Source organism: Phoenix dactylifera, unplaced genomic scaffold (assembly GCF_009389715.1).
Source record: "Phoenix dactylifera cultivar Barhee BC4 unplaced genomic scaffold, palm_55x_up_171113_PBpolish2nd_filt_p 000194F, whole genome shotgun sequence".
Classification (NCBI taxonomy): domain Eukaryota; kingdom Viridiplantae; phylum Streptophyta; class Magnoliopsida; order Arecales; family Arecaceae; genus Phoenix; species Phoenix dactylifera.
In genome coordinates, this window is record NW_024067718.1 from 1 (window position 1) to 16,850 (window position 16,850).

General features: G+C 37.0%; 1 protein-coding gene and 1 non-coding gene across 2 annotated transcripts; both read left to right on the forward strand.

The window, feature by feature from the left end:
- The first annotated feature begins 3,771 nt into the window (after nt 1-3,771).
- LOC120105108 (cytochrome P450 714D1-like) lies at nt 3,772-10,913 on the forward strand. Its single transcript, XM_039117243.1, has 5 exons — nt 3,772-4,202; nt 7,383-7,609; nt 7,796-8,043; nt 8,871-9,225; nt 10,375-10,913. Exons 1-5 carry the CDS (start codon nt 3,920-3,922, stop codon nt 10,798-10,800), a joined length of 1,539 nt encoding a protein of 512 aa, XP_038973171.1. The 5' UTR covers nt 3,772-3,919; the 3' UTR covers nt 10,801-10,913.
- Nucleotides 10,914-12,676: 1,763 nt separating this feature from the next.
- TRNAL-CAA lies at nt 12,677-12,760 on the forward strand. Its single transcript has one exon. It is a non-coding gene; the product is annotated as a tRNA-Leu (tRNA).
- The last annotated feature ends 4,090 nt before the right edge of the window (nt 12,761-16,850 follow it).

Genomic DNA, 16,850 nt, shown 5'->3' on the forward strand with positions numbered 1-16,850 from the left:
ACGGCATAAAAGGCCCTCGGCCTTCCTTTCTCTAAGGGAACATAGTGGAGACGAGGAGTCCCTTGAAAGAGAAGACGACCAGAAGAGAAGGCACTGGGAACATCATCACCGCCAACCATTCCTCAACTCTGTTTCCTTTCATTAAATGGAGGAAAGAATATTGTACGTGAGAATGGTGTTTCACGCACTACATATTAATGTGAGTCATTTGTTTTGCTAAAACTCCACCTAATTTTCTACATTTTGGGAACCTTTTTTTCATCCAAGTTTAACCCAATTGTTTTCTATATAAGCATCTAAGATTTACCCATATATCCGATATGTATTAGATGGAATTAGGTCAACAGAGTTCATTTCATTCTTTCGATGAAATCAAACATGAGATTTAAACTCATTTCTGTTCACAGAAAAATCCAAATAATACCTTCTTTTTGAGTAAGGTCTTAGATTATTAGAAATAGTATTAGAGCAAATCTGATCTATAAACTATATGGACCAGAGAACACTACAACATGGGTCTATTTAGAATGACCACAAGTTAATCATGGTAGTCATGATAGGGTCTATAGTACTTGTAATTGAATTTAAATGGATTTGTATTCTTAGCCTGGTGAAAATGTTAATGCTTAAATGGAGGATCATGTGAGGACCCGTGCGGACATGTGTTGAGTCCTATATGGGCTACATATTATATAGATCTTGTATAATTATACAGGTCAAAAAAAATTAAATAACATCTTCTTACTAGTTTTTTTGAATGAGCCCTTATATTGTTACAATAACTAAGGGACAAATGCAACTCTCACCTACTTCATCCACAAGGGATCTAATACAATCCATCATCAGAAATGCCTCTTGTCAACAATGGCTATCGTGGCCCGAGCGATGACTTCATTGTTGATAATTGCAAGAACAACTACTTTGCAGGGCGCGATTCAACTGCAATCACTGCTACATGGTGCTTGATGCCTCTGTATTCACACAAAGAATGGCAAACTCATGACCGTGATGCAAGTATTGGAGGTCTGTCAGGGAGGACCACCCAATGCTGACCTGCATTAATAGGCTGAAAAAGGGTAATGTAAAGGGGGACATGGCCTTTTCACCCTCCCTAAATTATCCCCAGGTTCTTAGATGAACTACTGGCTTTAATGGGAATTGGATCATGTCATGTTATTTCACTGAAGTTTTGAAAAGAAATGGGGTCTTGCTATAGAACAATCCATTTATTTTTACATTATTCCTTCCTTTTGATTTTGGTTTCCTCTTATGTTCCTCCCTTTTTTTTCCCTTGTACCCTGTCTGTAAAGAAAGATTTGCCCTGTCTCTGTTTATTTCATCTCATATTTATGTTTCCTTGACAAAATTGTTCACAGAGTTACTCAATAAGAGTCAAAGTATAGATCATCCAGAAGCAAGCTAGAAGCAACGATCCCAGAGTTAGTCAATGTAGTCCAAATGTTATTAGCCACATAAGCCGCCACCCTATCAGCTTCATTGTTTGATTTTTTTATAAACATATGCCATCTCAAGAGAACGAAAAATAGCAGCCGTACATCAATAATCCTCTACAAGAGGATAAGAACTAGCAGTCTCTTGATGTCGTGCCAGTAGCCACCGTCTCTTATTTGATAGCAAGGAAATAAATAGAAAAGTTCAAAACAAGATAAATCCACTAAAAAATTAAAGAAGCAAAAAATAAGCTTACCAAATTTATTGATTTTTCAATTGAAACAAACAAATGGAAAGCTAATTTTTCCATGAAAATAGGTTTTCCAATTACTTTTCCATACAAGAATATACATATAGAGCATGATTAGGAATAAAATTTAAAAGCAAAGAATATTGTTTCGGAGGCTATAATTAGGGGAAAGAATTCAAGAAGCAAGTTCTTCCATAATTGGAGTCCAGCTACAGAAAGTTTTTTGAGTTATAAAAGAAAAATTGTCATAGAAAGCTCCTCTCCTATTTTGGTAGAGCTGATGTTGGCTGGTGCTTCTTTGGGATTACTTTCCTTCCAGACTAATCTGGTTCTAATTTGACTCTGTTTCTTGCTTGTACACAGTTAGTACTAGCTGTGTATTCGCATTATGGAAGGAGCACAATTCTAGAGTAATCCTAAAGAAGAAGACAACTCCTTTGAGGCTTGGCGTGTTTTTGTTGGGCTAGAGTTTCTGATAGCCATGTTCTCATTGTAATCTCTTTAAAGACTATTTCCTTGATCTAGGATGATCCATCTTTTTCCTTCTTTGCTTACGCTCAATAAGTTAAGGGGGGTATTTTACCCCTCCGCTCTCCTTAAAAAAAAAAAAAAAAAAAGAAGAAGAAGAAGAAGAAGAAGAAGAAGAAACTTCTCAAATTAAAGACATAAAATAAAATTAAAAAGATAGATATTTATAGTGAGAATTCCAATCTACCATTCTTCTATTATATTGGTTCTACACCACCTTAAGCATTGTTTATAGCTCTTTGATTGGAATTTCATTAAAACTCCAAGCAACTAGCTAACTCTTTCTCAATGCCACATCATGCAGCATCCATTTTAGTTTTCCATGGTCCAGGTTCTATAGTCTTTAGAATTCAAAATCTCCATCTTACATATTAATCCAAGTCAGGATGTGACAACTTTCTACCCATCAGGCTCACTTTATGGGTGTTTACTAGCTGGCATGACCATGCTAATGCAAGCATTCCAAACCAATCCTCTCTCTCTCTCTCTGTGTCTATATATATATATATATATATATATATATATATATATATATATATATATATATAAAAGCTACAACCTGAGGAGATTCAGAGCTTATTTACAATCGCCCTGCCCTGGTTACTAGCTTTTGTAGATGAAAGGTTATTTCATGAACGATTAGGTGCTATGGTAGACGGCTACAAAAATGAAAGCTGTAGCTTACGTACATGTCCTTCTAGGGGTAAATTGTGCAATGGATTGGTCCCACCAAGATTCTTTGACGTCAAGGGATGTGATCATTAAACCACCGTTGGTCCATGATTGTTAGATCAAAAGGGAGACAACCTGCGTCTCCCTCTGTAAGGGGAGGTGATTAGATTGTTTGTCATGTCGTAAGGTCCTTGATATCTATGTACGGCTGATATGACAATCCCTATCTAAAATATATGCTTATGTTCCATGTCAATTCGCTTTCAAACAATGAATCCTGTCGATTCTAATGAATCATATTAATCCACACGTCACACGGGATGATAAAACTTTTTACGCGACTAACGCCAGACTCCCAGCAATGCTTAGCTCTAAAACCAAACAAAAATTCCGTCCTAAGTTCAGCATCAGCCATCTTGGTACCAAGGTTCATGCAATGCCGGCCGTTACGTGGCCCATCAGGGCTTGATTGTAAAAATCTATGCAGTCCACATCGATTATTTGTTAGATAGATTTTGAGTACCTATATAAGATCAAAAGAATCCAAATAATATCTTCCGACTAACCATTTGGGATGAGTTTCTGAATTGTTACAAACGATATTAGAACGAATCCGACTCATAATTTATATGGACTAGAAAACACTACGGCACAGATTTAATGGGATTGAGCACAGCCTGTTAATCTGACGAGGATGCCATCAAAATTGTTATTTATACCTAGAAGTCAATAATCATAGCCATAATAATAATAATAATATTTTTTTCACTACTATTCCTATTATAAAGGAAGGCCGTCATCGAATAGCCTAATATTATAACACAAACGGGGGGCTTTGGAAAATTATTAAAACAGCCTTTTCAAAATAAACAAAGGTTGATATCGCCGCGCCTGGGAACCAGGATTTTTTTTTCTCATGCTTGTTATCCCTCCCGTCAACTGCAGGCTAACCAGCAAACGCCTCGAGCCCAGGATTTGTGCATAAAAGCAAGAGAAAGGGAGAGAGGAAAGGAAGAGATGGACATCACGATACAGTACTTCTACTTTGTGGTCTTGATAGGTTCTTGCAGTTTGGCTGCATATTTGTATACTACCGCATGGCTGAGATTCTATGGTATCCAGAAGCAGCTCAGGAGGCAAGGGATTGTAGGCCCTCCCCCCTCGTTTTTCTTGGGAAATATCTCGGAGATGAAGAAGATGGAGGTGCCGGCAAAGATGGCTCCAAGAGATCATGGTTCCTTGCTTGAAGACTGCACCAAGACTCTCTTTCCTTATTTCGATCAGTGGAGAAAAGATTATGGTATGTTTCTTCTTCTTCTTTTTCCATATCATAAATGATTCAGCTTTTTCTATTTTCATGTCACACATTCTTAATTCTTAAAGTAAAGGGGGGCACAGTAATACAAGAATTACTTGCATCGAATATGCGAGGATTAAAACACCTTTCAAGATTCAAATACGAAATCTCCTTGGTTTGGAGGATAGGCGCCGCAGCCATCAGGCTGCCGCTCAATTCGTTTTAGATAAAAGTTTGAAGTCACGAATAACAACACATGCAGGTGATTAGAGATACAAAACCCATATCACAATTCCCAACAACAATAATCCTAAGCATTCCTCCCCTTCTTTTTAAGAAAATTTTAGTTGTTCTTGGAAATCCAAGCCCTTTCCTTCTCGTGTTAATCCAATGTTTTAAATCTCAAAATTTGGAACTGGTACTTGGATTTCAATTAATCATATGTACAATCGGATTCACAAGTCAATGAGATCATTTGCAGGTCAGTATCAAAACATATAAATTAAACAAGTAAGATAATATAGTATATATATTAAATATTCCGAAAACATTGAATCAAAGATTTGACTTTTTTTTTTGATAAAACAACATGGAACTATTAAAAAAAAAAAAAAACAGAAATGTATTCTGCTACGTGCTAAGCTTTGTGTTGCTGTTTGCATCACCAAGGGGGCTAGGGGAAGCCGAGCATATCTAGCGTCCAATCCAGCCAAGATTTGAACCAATTTAGTTTGATACGGCAGTCCCCAGGCCGGTTAGTCTTGATGCAGCACTACCTAGGTTGGACCACCGAGTTCTGCCATGTGTGGTACATAATAGCTGACAACAGTCGGGAGCCGACCGTTGCCACAAAACTCGTACCTGCATGCTTGCTGACGGGGAAGCGTTCTAAGTTGTAATATATTCTTCTCCGGATCTTTTGCGGTGCGCATTTTGCACCACATCATCCGATCATCGAGATAGATAGCTATCGCATAGAATATGATGTACAGTATACATAATGCGTCATGTATGACACGCAATGTCCATCTCGTATGATAACCATCCATCAATCGGCTGATATCTGAGGTTGCGCTCAGATCGTAGAGAGTCCAAACTCATATATGTCTACCACATTATATATATATATATATATATATATATATATATATATATATATATATATATATATATATATATATATATATATATATATATATATATATATATGCAGATACAAACATTAATGGAGATAAGATAGGAGGATTTGGATATAGCACTGTTCTCCATTTGAATCTAGGAACTAGGATAACACATAGGAGGCAGGGGATCTTTTTTTATGAGGGATATTGTATAGTTTAATGGACTGCGTTGGTATTTAGCTTTTACATATAAATAAGGCAAACCCTGCTAGAGTTTTGCTAGTGGCCGTTCTTCAATGGACTTTTCTCTCTTTCATGGTATCAAAGCTTGTCTCGGGTGACCAAGAAATAAAAATAAAAATGGACTTTTTTTTTTTTTTACTAAATAAGACCTCTTTATATTGCATGCTAATTCCTTTCACTTTAACATTCCCAAAGTCAGTCCATTTAATTAACTTGTAGTGCTCCTAATTTCGTCTCCCATGTTGATGAAAGAGAGTGGATTGCCGCTGAATTCATGGAGGACTGTCTACAAGATTGGCGATCTATGGAGTTTACTAAATAGTGTAGTAATTTAGTCAAAATCTTCTAGTTATAAGCTTACCGATACATCGAAGTCTTGGGAGGGGGTGTTAATCTTTTTTTTTTTTTAAAAAAAAAAGAAGAAGTTAGATACTTCATATCTATTTTCCGAGTTGACAGCGTTAGAATAACATACACTGAATTTTGTGAGTTAGGTATCCCCCTCACTTGGGAGTGAAAGATTCAAGTTATATTACCTATGAGATAAACTTATTGGGTTTCAATCCAATAATGAAGACAACTATTTATGCTGACATACCATGAGAGCATTGGTGCAATTCAATGTTGTTAGGCAATTCAAGAAGAGGTAGCCAAATCAAGATGATCAAGCAAAAACCTACAACACTTTGGTTTCTAATACGTGAGCAATTTTGGTGAGTTCTATTTTACGATCTCACCAATCATGAAGCAACCACATGCAAGGTCAAACTCCTAGGTTGGTCAGGCATATTCAAGGATTGACCTTTGGTTCGATCTTATGAAGGCAGCGGCCATTCTAAATATGTTATGTATTAATGAAATTAGACATAGTACTAACTGGTGTAAAATATTTATGTCATATTTGGTTAGAGGAAATTGGGCTTTGGAATAGGAATGGAAATAAGTGACTCCCATTAGGAGGAGTCTCATTCTCATTTCGAATTCCCGGGAGAATAGAAATACCTCAATCCTCCAAAATCTAATATGGATTCTCACCTCGTATTCAAATCTCATTCTGATTCCAATTTCAGTCACGAACCAAACATGTCAGAGAATATGACCATTCCAATCTATTCTGATTCCAATTCTAGTCGCGAACCAAACACACCTTTGAGAGAAATGAGCATTTGATCAATGATTTGCATTCCCATCAACCATTCAAGTCTAAGGCATATTTATCTAGAGTTTAAATCCTTGATCTCTAGTTGAGGATTGAAAGGGAGTGATCTAGTTCTAAAACACATTTTGTCCTTACTTTGCAGAACTAGAAGAGTAGATGATTAATTAGGAGTTGCAGTCCATGTATTGCAGAATAAATTGATCTGATTCAATAACAAACCATTCTGCAATACATATAAAATCTATAATACAAAACTTGACCTCGCCAATTCAACCACAAATTTGAACATAAATAACAAATCAAGAAGCCACTTGTTACACTACATGCAAACATAACATGGCTGGTAAATAGCAGCTGTTTCAAGAACTCTAAACAATCATTGCTATCTAGCGATTCTCTTGTTACTTCAGTCATCAAATGACATAAATAAAGATCATCATCTGCCCCTCTTGGTTCATGAATACAAATTAATATTTAAAAAATTCAAATTTCATGCCAGCTGAAGAAACTTAATTGTTCAGCAATGATTTGAACAAGCAACAATATTGTAGCTTGCTCAAGATATTAGTTTTCAGCAAAGAAAAAAAGCTAAAAAGGCGAGTTCAACATTCATATGAAATTTGTTGGCAATATATATATATAAATGTTTGTTTGACACAGGTCCAACATATCTGTATTGGATGAGAAGGAGACCAGCATTGTATGTGACCGATCCTGATCTGGTGAAAGACATAGGCATCTGCGTATCGTTAGATTTTGGGAAGCCCAAACATCTTCAGAAGGTGCAGGAACCTTTATTTGGCAGTGGCATTCTCAAGTCAAATGGGTTAATTTGGGCTCATCAGAGGAAAATCATAGCTCCAGAGTTTTTCATGGACAAGGTCAAGGTAAAACCTCCTTAAAATCTCTCTCTCTCTCTCTCTCTCTCTCTCTCTCTCTCTCTCTCTCTCTTTCTCTATCTCCCCCTCCCTCCCTCCCTCCCACGCACACACATATACATACACGCATTTAAACTTGTATTTAAGGGGTAAAATTAAGTTTGAGATTACTGATTTCAGTCTCAATGTTTGTAGTGCATGGTGGATTTGATGATAAAGTCTGCTGCCCCACTCCTGAATTCATGGCAAAGTATGATTGATAGTGAAGGTGGCATCGCGGATATAGTCGTTGATGATGACTTTCGGAGTTTCTCTGCAGATGTGATATCAAGAGCTAGCTTTGGAAGTGATTATTCCAGAGGCAGGGAGATGTTTCTAAAGCTTAGGGCCCTCTCAAAGCTAATATCAAAGCCAAGTCTGCTATTCGAAATTCCCTACTTGAGGTAAGTTTGATAGCATCTCTAGCCCCACACATTCCAGATTGCGGTTGAACACCACTGAGCGCTAGCTCGGATATTGTATTACCTCTTTCCCAAGTCTGAAGTTCGGACGGAGGATGTCGGCCTCATTTCAATCCTAGATTAGCAAAGTCTTGCTTTTACAAGTTTTGGCTCGGTCTACTGGAGGAGAAATTATACCCTACGTCGTATGCACTATATAGCCATGCACCACGTCAATCACCTCGTCTCCTTTTAGTGGGTTCCATTCATCATGCACTTGTTTCAGTGATTGGCCCATATGAAGGAGACGAGCTGATTGGCATGGTGTAGAGCCACGTTAATGCATGCAATGTAGGGTATAACTTGCTCTACCTCAGAGCCTAGACTCTATTCCGATATAGGATGGGATGGGTACAAGATATAGTGGAGGGTTAAAGCCCCTCCAAGTTTTGGATACTTTAGAAGAAAGAGAAAAAAAAATGAATACAAACCAGTAGGGAATCAACAACTTGACACTAGATTTCAATGTGTTTGGCATTCATACTATTTGATTTGCCCATTGAAATCACTAAATATATTTATGTCGGTTTCTTGGTTGTTAAGGAACCCATGCAAAACATTATTTGCGGCGAAACATACTCAAGCATGCTCTTAGGAACGACAAGGACCTAACATAGAGTTTCCAGACAACTTCGTTTTCATATACTCATCATTGTGTTTTTTTCCTGTGCTGCCTACATAGTTTTCAACATTACATCACATCATTTTCGATTGGGACAACTATGCTTTCAATCAAGAAAATTATACAGCTAACTAGGGTTATGAGCCAGATTTTTGCCAACAAAGAGCAATCAGAAGATACGAAGACTGGAACGGGAGATTCGATCATCGATACTGGATCTAGTCAAGGAACGCAAAGAAAAATCCAAGGTTTTAATGGAGAAAGATCTATTACAATCCATCCTAGAGAGCGGCAACATCACTCAGGCCAGCTCCGATTGCTTCGTAGTGGATAACTGCAAGAATATCTACTTTGCAGGGCATGAGACCACTGCGGTCACAGCCACTTGGTGCTTGATGCTACTTGCCTTGCATCAAGAATGGCAGGACCGTGCTCGAGCCGAGGTGATGGAGGTTTGTGGGGGAAGACTGCCCGATTTTGACATGATCAACAAGATGAGAACAGTATGTGTGCCTCTTCTTCTATTGCTTCAATTACTCAACCTTTAGTGTTTGTTAAGGATGTCGTTGTTTCTCTCAAGACCAGGTCCTTTGACATCCCTGATGCTCATTGGTTGGGTTGACTGTTGACACCAACGCCTCTAGGAATGGGCCTTTTTCACTATAAATAGAATGGGCCTAGTAATTTTGGGGCTAGATTGGGACTATTAAATATGTGGATTACTGAACAAAAGCCCACGAAGAATTAACCATCTGGGCCCAATTCTTAGCTACTAACATGGGAAGAGAGAAAAAGAAAGATATTAAGAATTGGATAAATTAAAGTTCTAGAAATTAGAATTTAAATTCTCGAATGCAGGGAATTGAATTCCATGTCCCTCTCCTCTTCTTTTGAATTTTTTTTATCCTTTTTCTTTTCACGCGTTTGCTTTGAATGTCCTTTGCTTGTTGCAGCCTATTTTTTGACATTGTTAGCTTGGATATTTAGTCCAAGCCTATCAAATATCCTGCCAAACCCTGTATAGTTCGTTAGTTGCGGCACCTTTTCTTGTTTTGATCCACGTTCTTTCACCAACCATGGTTGAATTCTTGTACAAAAGACATTTAAAAAAAAAAAAAAAAAGACTTACCTAACAACTACATGAAGCTTTCACATGTAGTAAGTATTCTTTAGTCCTAAAGTACTTCATTAAAATGATGAAAGAATATTCCATATATACTAGGGAAACATCTTCCAAGGTTTGCTCCTCAAACTCGAGGGGTTTCAAATTAGGAAATAGCATGTATCGCAATTTCTCTCTGGAGGGTGTTTTAGGTTTAAACTAGACTACAAGTCAAGTCAAATCCAATTCTAGTTTGGCTCAAATTTGGTCCATGCCGCTCTTTAGACCTACATCTAAGACATCATTTGGTAGGTCCAAACCTCCTTGAGGTTGGGTCCAATTAGATCTTTTCAGGCTTAAATTCCAATTCGATCAAATTCTTAACACTCAATTTATATGTTGCATCCCAATTTGCAAACATGACTAACCAATACGTACGTTCTAACCATTACGCACCCCACCCAAAAAAAAAAAAAAAAAAAAAATATCAAATTTTTTTGCATCGGCCACTTGTCATCCATGATGTTTTTTTTTTTTTTTTTGCTTGCAGTTGACAATGGTGATTCAAGAGACTCTCCGGGTCTTTCCACCGGTTACTTTTGTTGTGAGGGAGGCACTTCGAGACATGAAGTTGGGCAACCTCCACGTGCCCCAAGGGGTCAACCTTTGGATCCCGGTTTGGACCATGCACCGCGACCCAGCCTTGTGGGGACCGGACGCCCACGAGTTCAAACCCGAGAGGTTCGCGCGTGGCATCACAGGTGCATGTGGGAACCCACACGTGTACATGCCATTCGGCATGGGTGCTCGCACGTGTGTGGGACAATATTTCGCCATGGTAGAGCTGAAGATTATCCTCTCTCTGATTCTGTCCAAATTCGCCTTCTCTCTTTCTCCAAGGTATCGTCATTCCCCAACTTTTAGGTTGATCATTGAGCCAGAGTTTTGTCTGCCTCTCATTATGAGGAAAGCGTGACAAATTGGCCTCTCCTGTTTCCTTGAAGGATTGATACAACGCAGTTCTCTGAAAGAGTTCAGATAAATCTTATATGCACTAGTTTCTAATGGCTGATGTTTTTCTTTACACTATGAGAGTCTCTCGTCTCATGAAAATTTAGTAGAAATGCTTGCTTAATTGAATAGTGATGGTATAAGATATCATTTTATTCTATTGTTAGAGGCTTTTTTTTTGTGCGAAAAAGTATTAGACGGATCAGGTCCACCATGGACCCCATCAGTATAATCATCCTAGCATATACTGCTATTACACATTTAAAAAAAAAGAGAGATTAATTTCATCCTAGGTTTATGATAGGCCTGATTCATCTAATAATTTTTTTATATATACTTAAATATCTGCTAATTTTTTTTTAAAAAAAAAGTTTTGAGCATGGAACTCTAAAATTTGGGGGCAATATTTTTGTAGTCACTACTCCTTTAAAGGAGATTCGATCGTTTCCACTCATGCGCGGTAGCTATAGGCAAAACTGCATATGTATCTCGTCCCTTGCATGCTTTTGTTGGAATTATAATTGTGTCCCATATTTCCTCGTACGATATTAAGAACGCATCGTTTGGTGCAATTTCGTGGTACTCTTCTAGTTCAATAAACACGGCATGTCTTATTTGGCCGTACCAATCAACACTTTAGAAATGACCAAGAATAAAAGGTAAATCAAAATTTTCCAAGTAACACCAGAACTAAATGCCTAATAAGTGAAGTGATTAATTTGTTAATAAGGGACTAAGGAAAAATCTTCTACCACATAGTCAGAATGACCTAAACATCCAAGATTAGATGTATAAAAAAGTATATCACCCTGGTATACATAATTTACTGCCCCTGAACCTCAAACCAAAAAAAAAAGAAAAAGAAAATAACGCTTCCTGAAAATTTAATGCATGGTGTTGATAATGATGATAATAGAATATATATATATATATATATATATATATATATGTTGTAGTGTCCTGGGCTAGGTTGGATGTTTGGGTTGACTTATCGATTTATAGGAATAATAGAATGTAAAATTTTTTTTACTTGGGCTTGTCAACTGTTCGCTTAGGAGAATTTTTGCTTGCTATGCCCTTTCTTATATGTGAAAATATTTTATTAGTTATTATTGTTGAATATAGCATAAGTTAGTAATCACAAATAAAGAATAATCACTCTTTGATTTTTGAAAGACCAGAGCATTAAGAAAGTAACCATCATCAAGTCATATCTTGGTCTTGAAATATGGATCCTGTTAGTGCACAACAAACTATGACTATATTCTGACACACCGAGAGCATGTCTGGATATTTTCACAGAAAATTCTATAAGAATCGGGAAAGAAAAGAGGTGTAGAGGAGAGAAGAGAGAGAAGGTGGAGGATTGGTGATCGTAAAGAGATAAAATGTCGAAAAATATAGGAAGAAAAAAAGATCGAGGGAAAGGGGTATAAAGTAGATATGGGCCATACTAAATAAATTGTCCAATAGTTATTGAATTTTCAAAATAGACCGTAAATGAATTGTCACTTGCATGATAATGGACTATAATCTGTCATTAAATTTGGTTTTAAACTCAATAGGTATAATTGTTGAAAAACCATCTTGGGTTCCAATAATTCCTTTATCCCTTTCAATATAATTATCACTTCATTTGACCTGCAATCTCTTACTTTCCGTAACATTATCCAATAATATTCATAGATATATCAAAGGCGTTGTGATGGTACAAACATGAAGACCATAAAGACAACAAGCGTTTTAAGGAAAGAGCAATCAAATAGCTCAAGTGGTGAGGGTATTCGAAGCAGCTTTAATATAGTGCACTTATAAATGAAAGCTTGAAAAAGTACAGAAAAGTCAGGATGGCCGAGTGGTCTAAGGCGCCAGACTCAAGTTCTGGTCCTCGTGAGAGGGCGTGGGTTCAAATCCCACTTCTGACACGATCTTCCAATTATTTTGTCAAAATAACAATTAGCTGATTTCTTTTCTGACATTTTGTCAAAATGGTCATTAGCTTAAATATTTTTTAATAAAATATTAATTAGGTAACATAATTTTTTTTGTTAAAATGGGAATTAGTTGACTTATCCAAAAACTTCTAGTTTTTGCAAATTTATATTGCATTGACTAACCCTTAAAGCAACATATCGTCCCTACTAATTTTTTAAAAGAAAAGCACTTTTTTCATATTTCTATTACTTTGTATAAGAAAGGATATTTCAAGAAATGAAATTTATAATTGCTCTTATGCTTAGTATTTTGATTGAAATCCTTTTTTGGACATCATTTTAAACATGATATAACATGGAAATTAAGTGAGGCAAAAGTTTTCAAGTTTGTGGATCTAGTAAGAGCGAGCATACATACATGTGTGTGTACTTATATTGTGTGTCTATAGGTATAGATGGATATAGGTATAGATAGAGATCGTACGTTCTATTTGGTTTATCAAAAGCAAAGCACTTTTTCTATAATATCATATTTATGTTGCTTTTTATAAGAAATGATGTTATAAGAAAATTGAATGTATTTTGAAATTTATTCTTATGTTTACATTCCATTTCACAATGCATTGCAGTCCAACTTAGGTTAACATATTTTGGCCTACTGTTTTGCTTTGGTAGATTTCAGCCAAGACATACATTAACTGAAAAAATCAAATTTTAAATAAAATATATAAATTAGAGAACATGATAGATATGGAAAATACATGCATTAACTTAAAAAAATCAATTTCTAAATAAAATATATAAATTAGAGAACATGATAGGTATTGAAAATGAAAATTAAATAAAAAATCCAGCTACACATAACCTAGAATGCCAATGGAAAAAAGACAGGAACACAATGTTTGTTACAATCCAACAAAGAGTTGGAGCATCAATTTGGGACCAAAAGACCAAATTATGCCTATTAATGATTTATTTCTGATTCCAATTTACTATTAATTATTATTACTGATGGGTCATTTCATATTACAAATTAGTCATGTGAAGGGATAAACAAAAGAAGTTAAAGATCTTGCAGATGTTTATTCATAATAATGGTATATATACAAGGGATTCTTTTTTTTTTTTTTCTCAATAACTTATTTGCTTGCTACACCACCAACAAGCAACAAGGTCTGCTTTAAAAAATTAGTAGTCAGGTTGAGATTAATGGCTAAAACCAACACTAATATTTAGTCCAGGCCAAGAGTGCACATATTCAAGCAAGCTTATTTTGTACCGGAGAAATTAAACCAAGTGGTGAATCTATCGTTCGTTGTCATAACCACCAAGTGACATTTTACAGTGGACTATTGCAGCGTTTACCGACCCATCCCTCTCCATGACTCTTTTTTCTCTAACACTTGTGTGATATGATGACTGCAAAATTGAGCTTGAGTAGCCCCCACAATTTGGATTTCTCCTGCCTAAATTTGAACTAAGAGCATTGAAAGCATCTAATTTCTCAGCATCAGAAATCATTAATTTTCTTGCATGTTGGTTGTGGCTGTTGTTAGTTTTGTTATCGGCATTGCTGCCCTTCCAAGGTAGTATCCATTTGTAAAATGGAAGAGCAAGTTTCCAACGCCTAGGACTTCTTTTCTGGTTCATATAGTTGCTCCCTCTCTTAGCAGGGTGGTGGAAAAAACAGTATGACTTCATTGTAGAGATAAAAGATAATCCAAACTTTTCTGGTGGCAATTTGATCAAGAACTTCATTATGCCACCATTGAGAACCGATATGATCTTAGAATGTTTCCTGTAATAATGTCAAAATTAGATTTGCTCATCAGGCCGAGACTGCAAAAGATTAATATATGTAATGACTTTGCTGCATGTGATAACCAAAAGTACAACCATCAAGCTTTCGAAATTTGGGTTGGCAATAACTTCGCTGCATGCATTTGAAAAGAAAAAAAATACATATATTTAGAATTCATATAAGTAGGTAAAACGAAACAACTTCATATCATACTTGATAACTTGAAACAGAAGTTCAAGCCATATATATAATCATCCAAAACAACCCAAAGACAGAGCCCCAAGCACATTCTTAACCATGATAAGGATCTATAAAGAACAAAAAAGTGCACACATAAAACCACAAAAAAAAAAAATCACTGGAATATGAATTAAGAGGGGTTTTGACCATTAACCAAGTGCAAGCTAGAAATAGGTTTTGACCATTAATTTTCCTAAGTTATAACTATAGACCTTATCGTTACTTCTTACAAGGGCCAGAATTAATGGGTTGACCAAGCCAAACCGAAACCCCTAGAATTACGGCTTGAGGCTTGACCTAGAAGTTAGAAGGTTTGAGGATGCCACCCAGACCATTGCCCTTCACCAGGCAAGCGTCAAAATTAAGGTGCCCTTCCTAACCTCCTATCTTTGTCTAATTTGTGTGGTGCTAAATGATGCCCTTCTTAGCTTTTCTCTTTTTAGAACTTTGAATAGTATTAAAGATGCCCTTCCATGCTTTTCTATATGTATCCATCTTTTTTGTTTTTATGGTGAAATTGGATTTATTAAACTAGCCTAGAGTAAATACATCCATGAGAATCAGAAAATAAAATATCCAATAAATTAGAAAGAATATCTGTCATAGCAGTCCACAAGATAGTCCTCGTGAGATTGCTCAGTCTATCTATTCGAAGAGTGTTTAATGGTACCCTTCCTAGCTTTTTCTCATAGTCTATTTTCTGCGTCTATTTGTTCAAAAGTCCTACATAGGGCAAGGTTAGCATAGCATTAGCCTTTGTATTTCCTAATTGACCTTCAAAAATCTGGCACCCTTTCAAATGGTTCATTTGACCTACCAAGGCCATTCTGGCCGAGACCTTGAATCATAGGCCAATGCTGACCGGTCAACGGGAAAGATGGAAAACTAGCAAGCCATGCATCCCTTAATCCAAAAAACTATCAATCAGACTTTCTGAAGGATTCTTCCTCGGGTAAAACTAATACATCATTAATGTTGACACGAAAAGTAACAAGCTGTTCGCATACCTGGTTTGAGCTGTCTCCTCCTCCTTGAACTCGCCGACTAGCCGCTGGTTCTCACCGCCGGCTTCATGGTTATCGGGGCTCAATTCCCTGCATTTAAGAAGCTCGACAGTAAGAATATCCATAGAACTATAAGCAGTAGAAAATCTAGCCCAAGTATTTAGAGCCTGCGAGCTCTCTTTGTTGACCGTATCCATGTTCTCGAGTGGAACTATTTGCCCGTCGTGGAAGAGCTCATCAGCCGGGCTCTGATAGCAAGATTTAGGTGAATATTGAGATGAGGAAGAGATTTGGAACTCAAACTCATCGGACTCCGATGTCTCCCCCAAGATTAAGTCGATGTAAGAGTCTTCCTCATCATCGACGAACTCTATTAGCACAGTGTCTGACTCATGAGAACTACAAGTGATGCCTTCTTTGATACCTTAAGAGCTTTGTTGAGGTCCATGAGGAGGGTGGGTGGGGGGAGAGAGAGAGAGAATAAATAAGAAGGGACGTTTGTTTACTATCGATGAGAACAAAGGAAGTCAGAGAAGAAGGCGGTGGTTGTTATTATACTTGTTAGTTTCGTCCGCGTCTACATTGTCTAAGCTCAGGGAATCTACACAGTGCCATAAGAAAAAGTTGGGACATGAGACGAAACAACATCAGATGCTGATGAATTGATCTCTTGATAAGGCATTCCAATTGGTTGATCAAATGGACTTTTGAATGGATCATCCAAATGGCAACGTCGACCAACCTACCAACCTTTTGGAATGGCTCCATTAATCCATTGAATGGGAGGACAGGCACTCCAAATTAGACGACTTCTTAGCGTCAGTTACTGGAAGTTATACTATTTTCAAAATCTGGATTAGAAATTTTCTTTATTGTTTGGCCTGCTTTGACCCAAAGCCACGCCGGTTGGTGATTTGGTAATCGACGGGTGCGAAGGTGGAAGCTCTCGAATAATTCCACGGCAACGTGATGCGGAAGGTGGCAGTTCTTGAATAATTCCACGGCAACGTGATTGCTTCATGATGCGCGCGCGTAT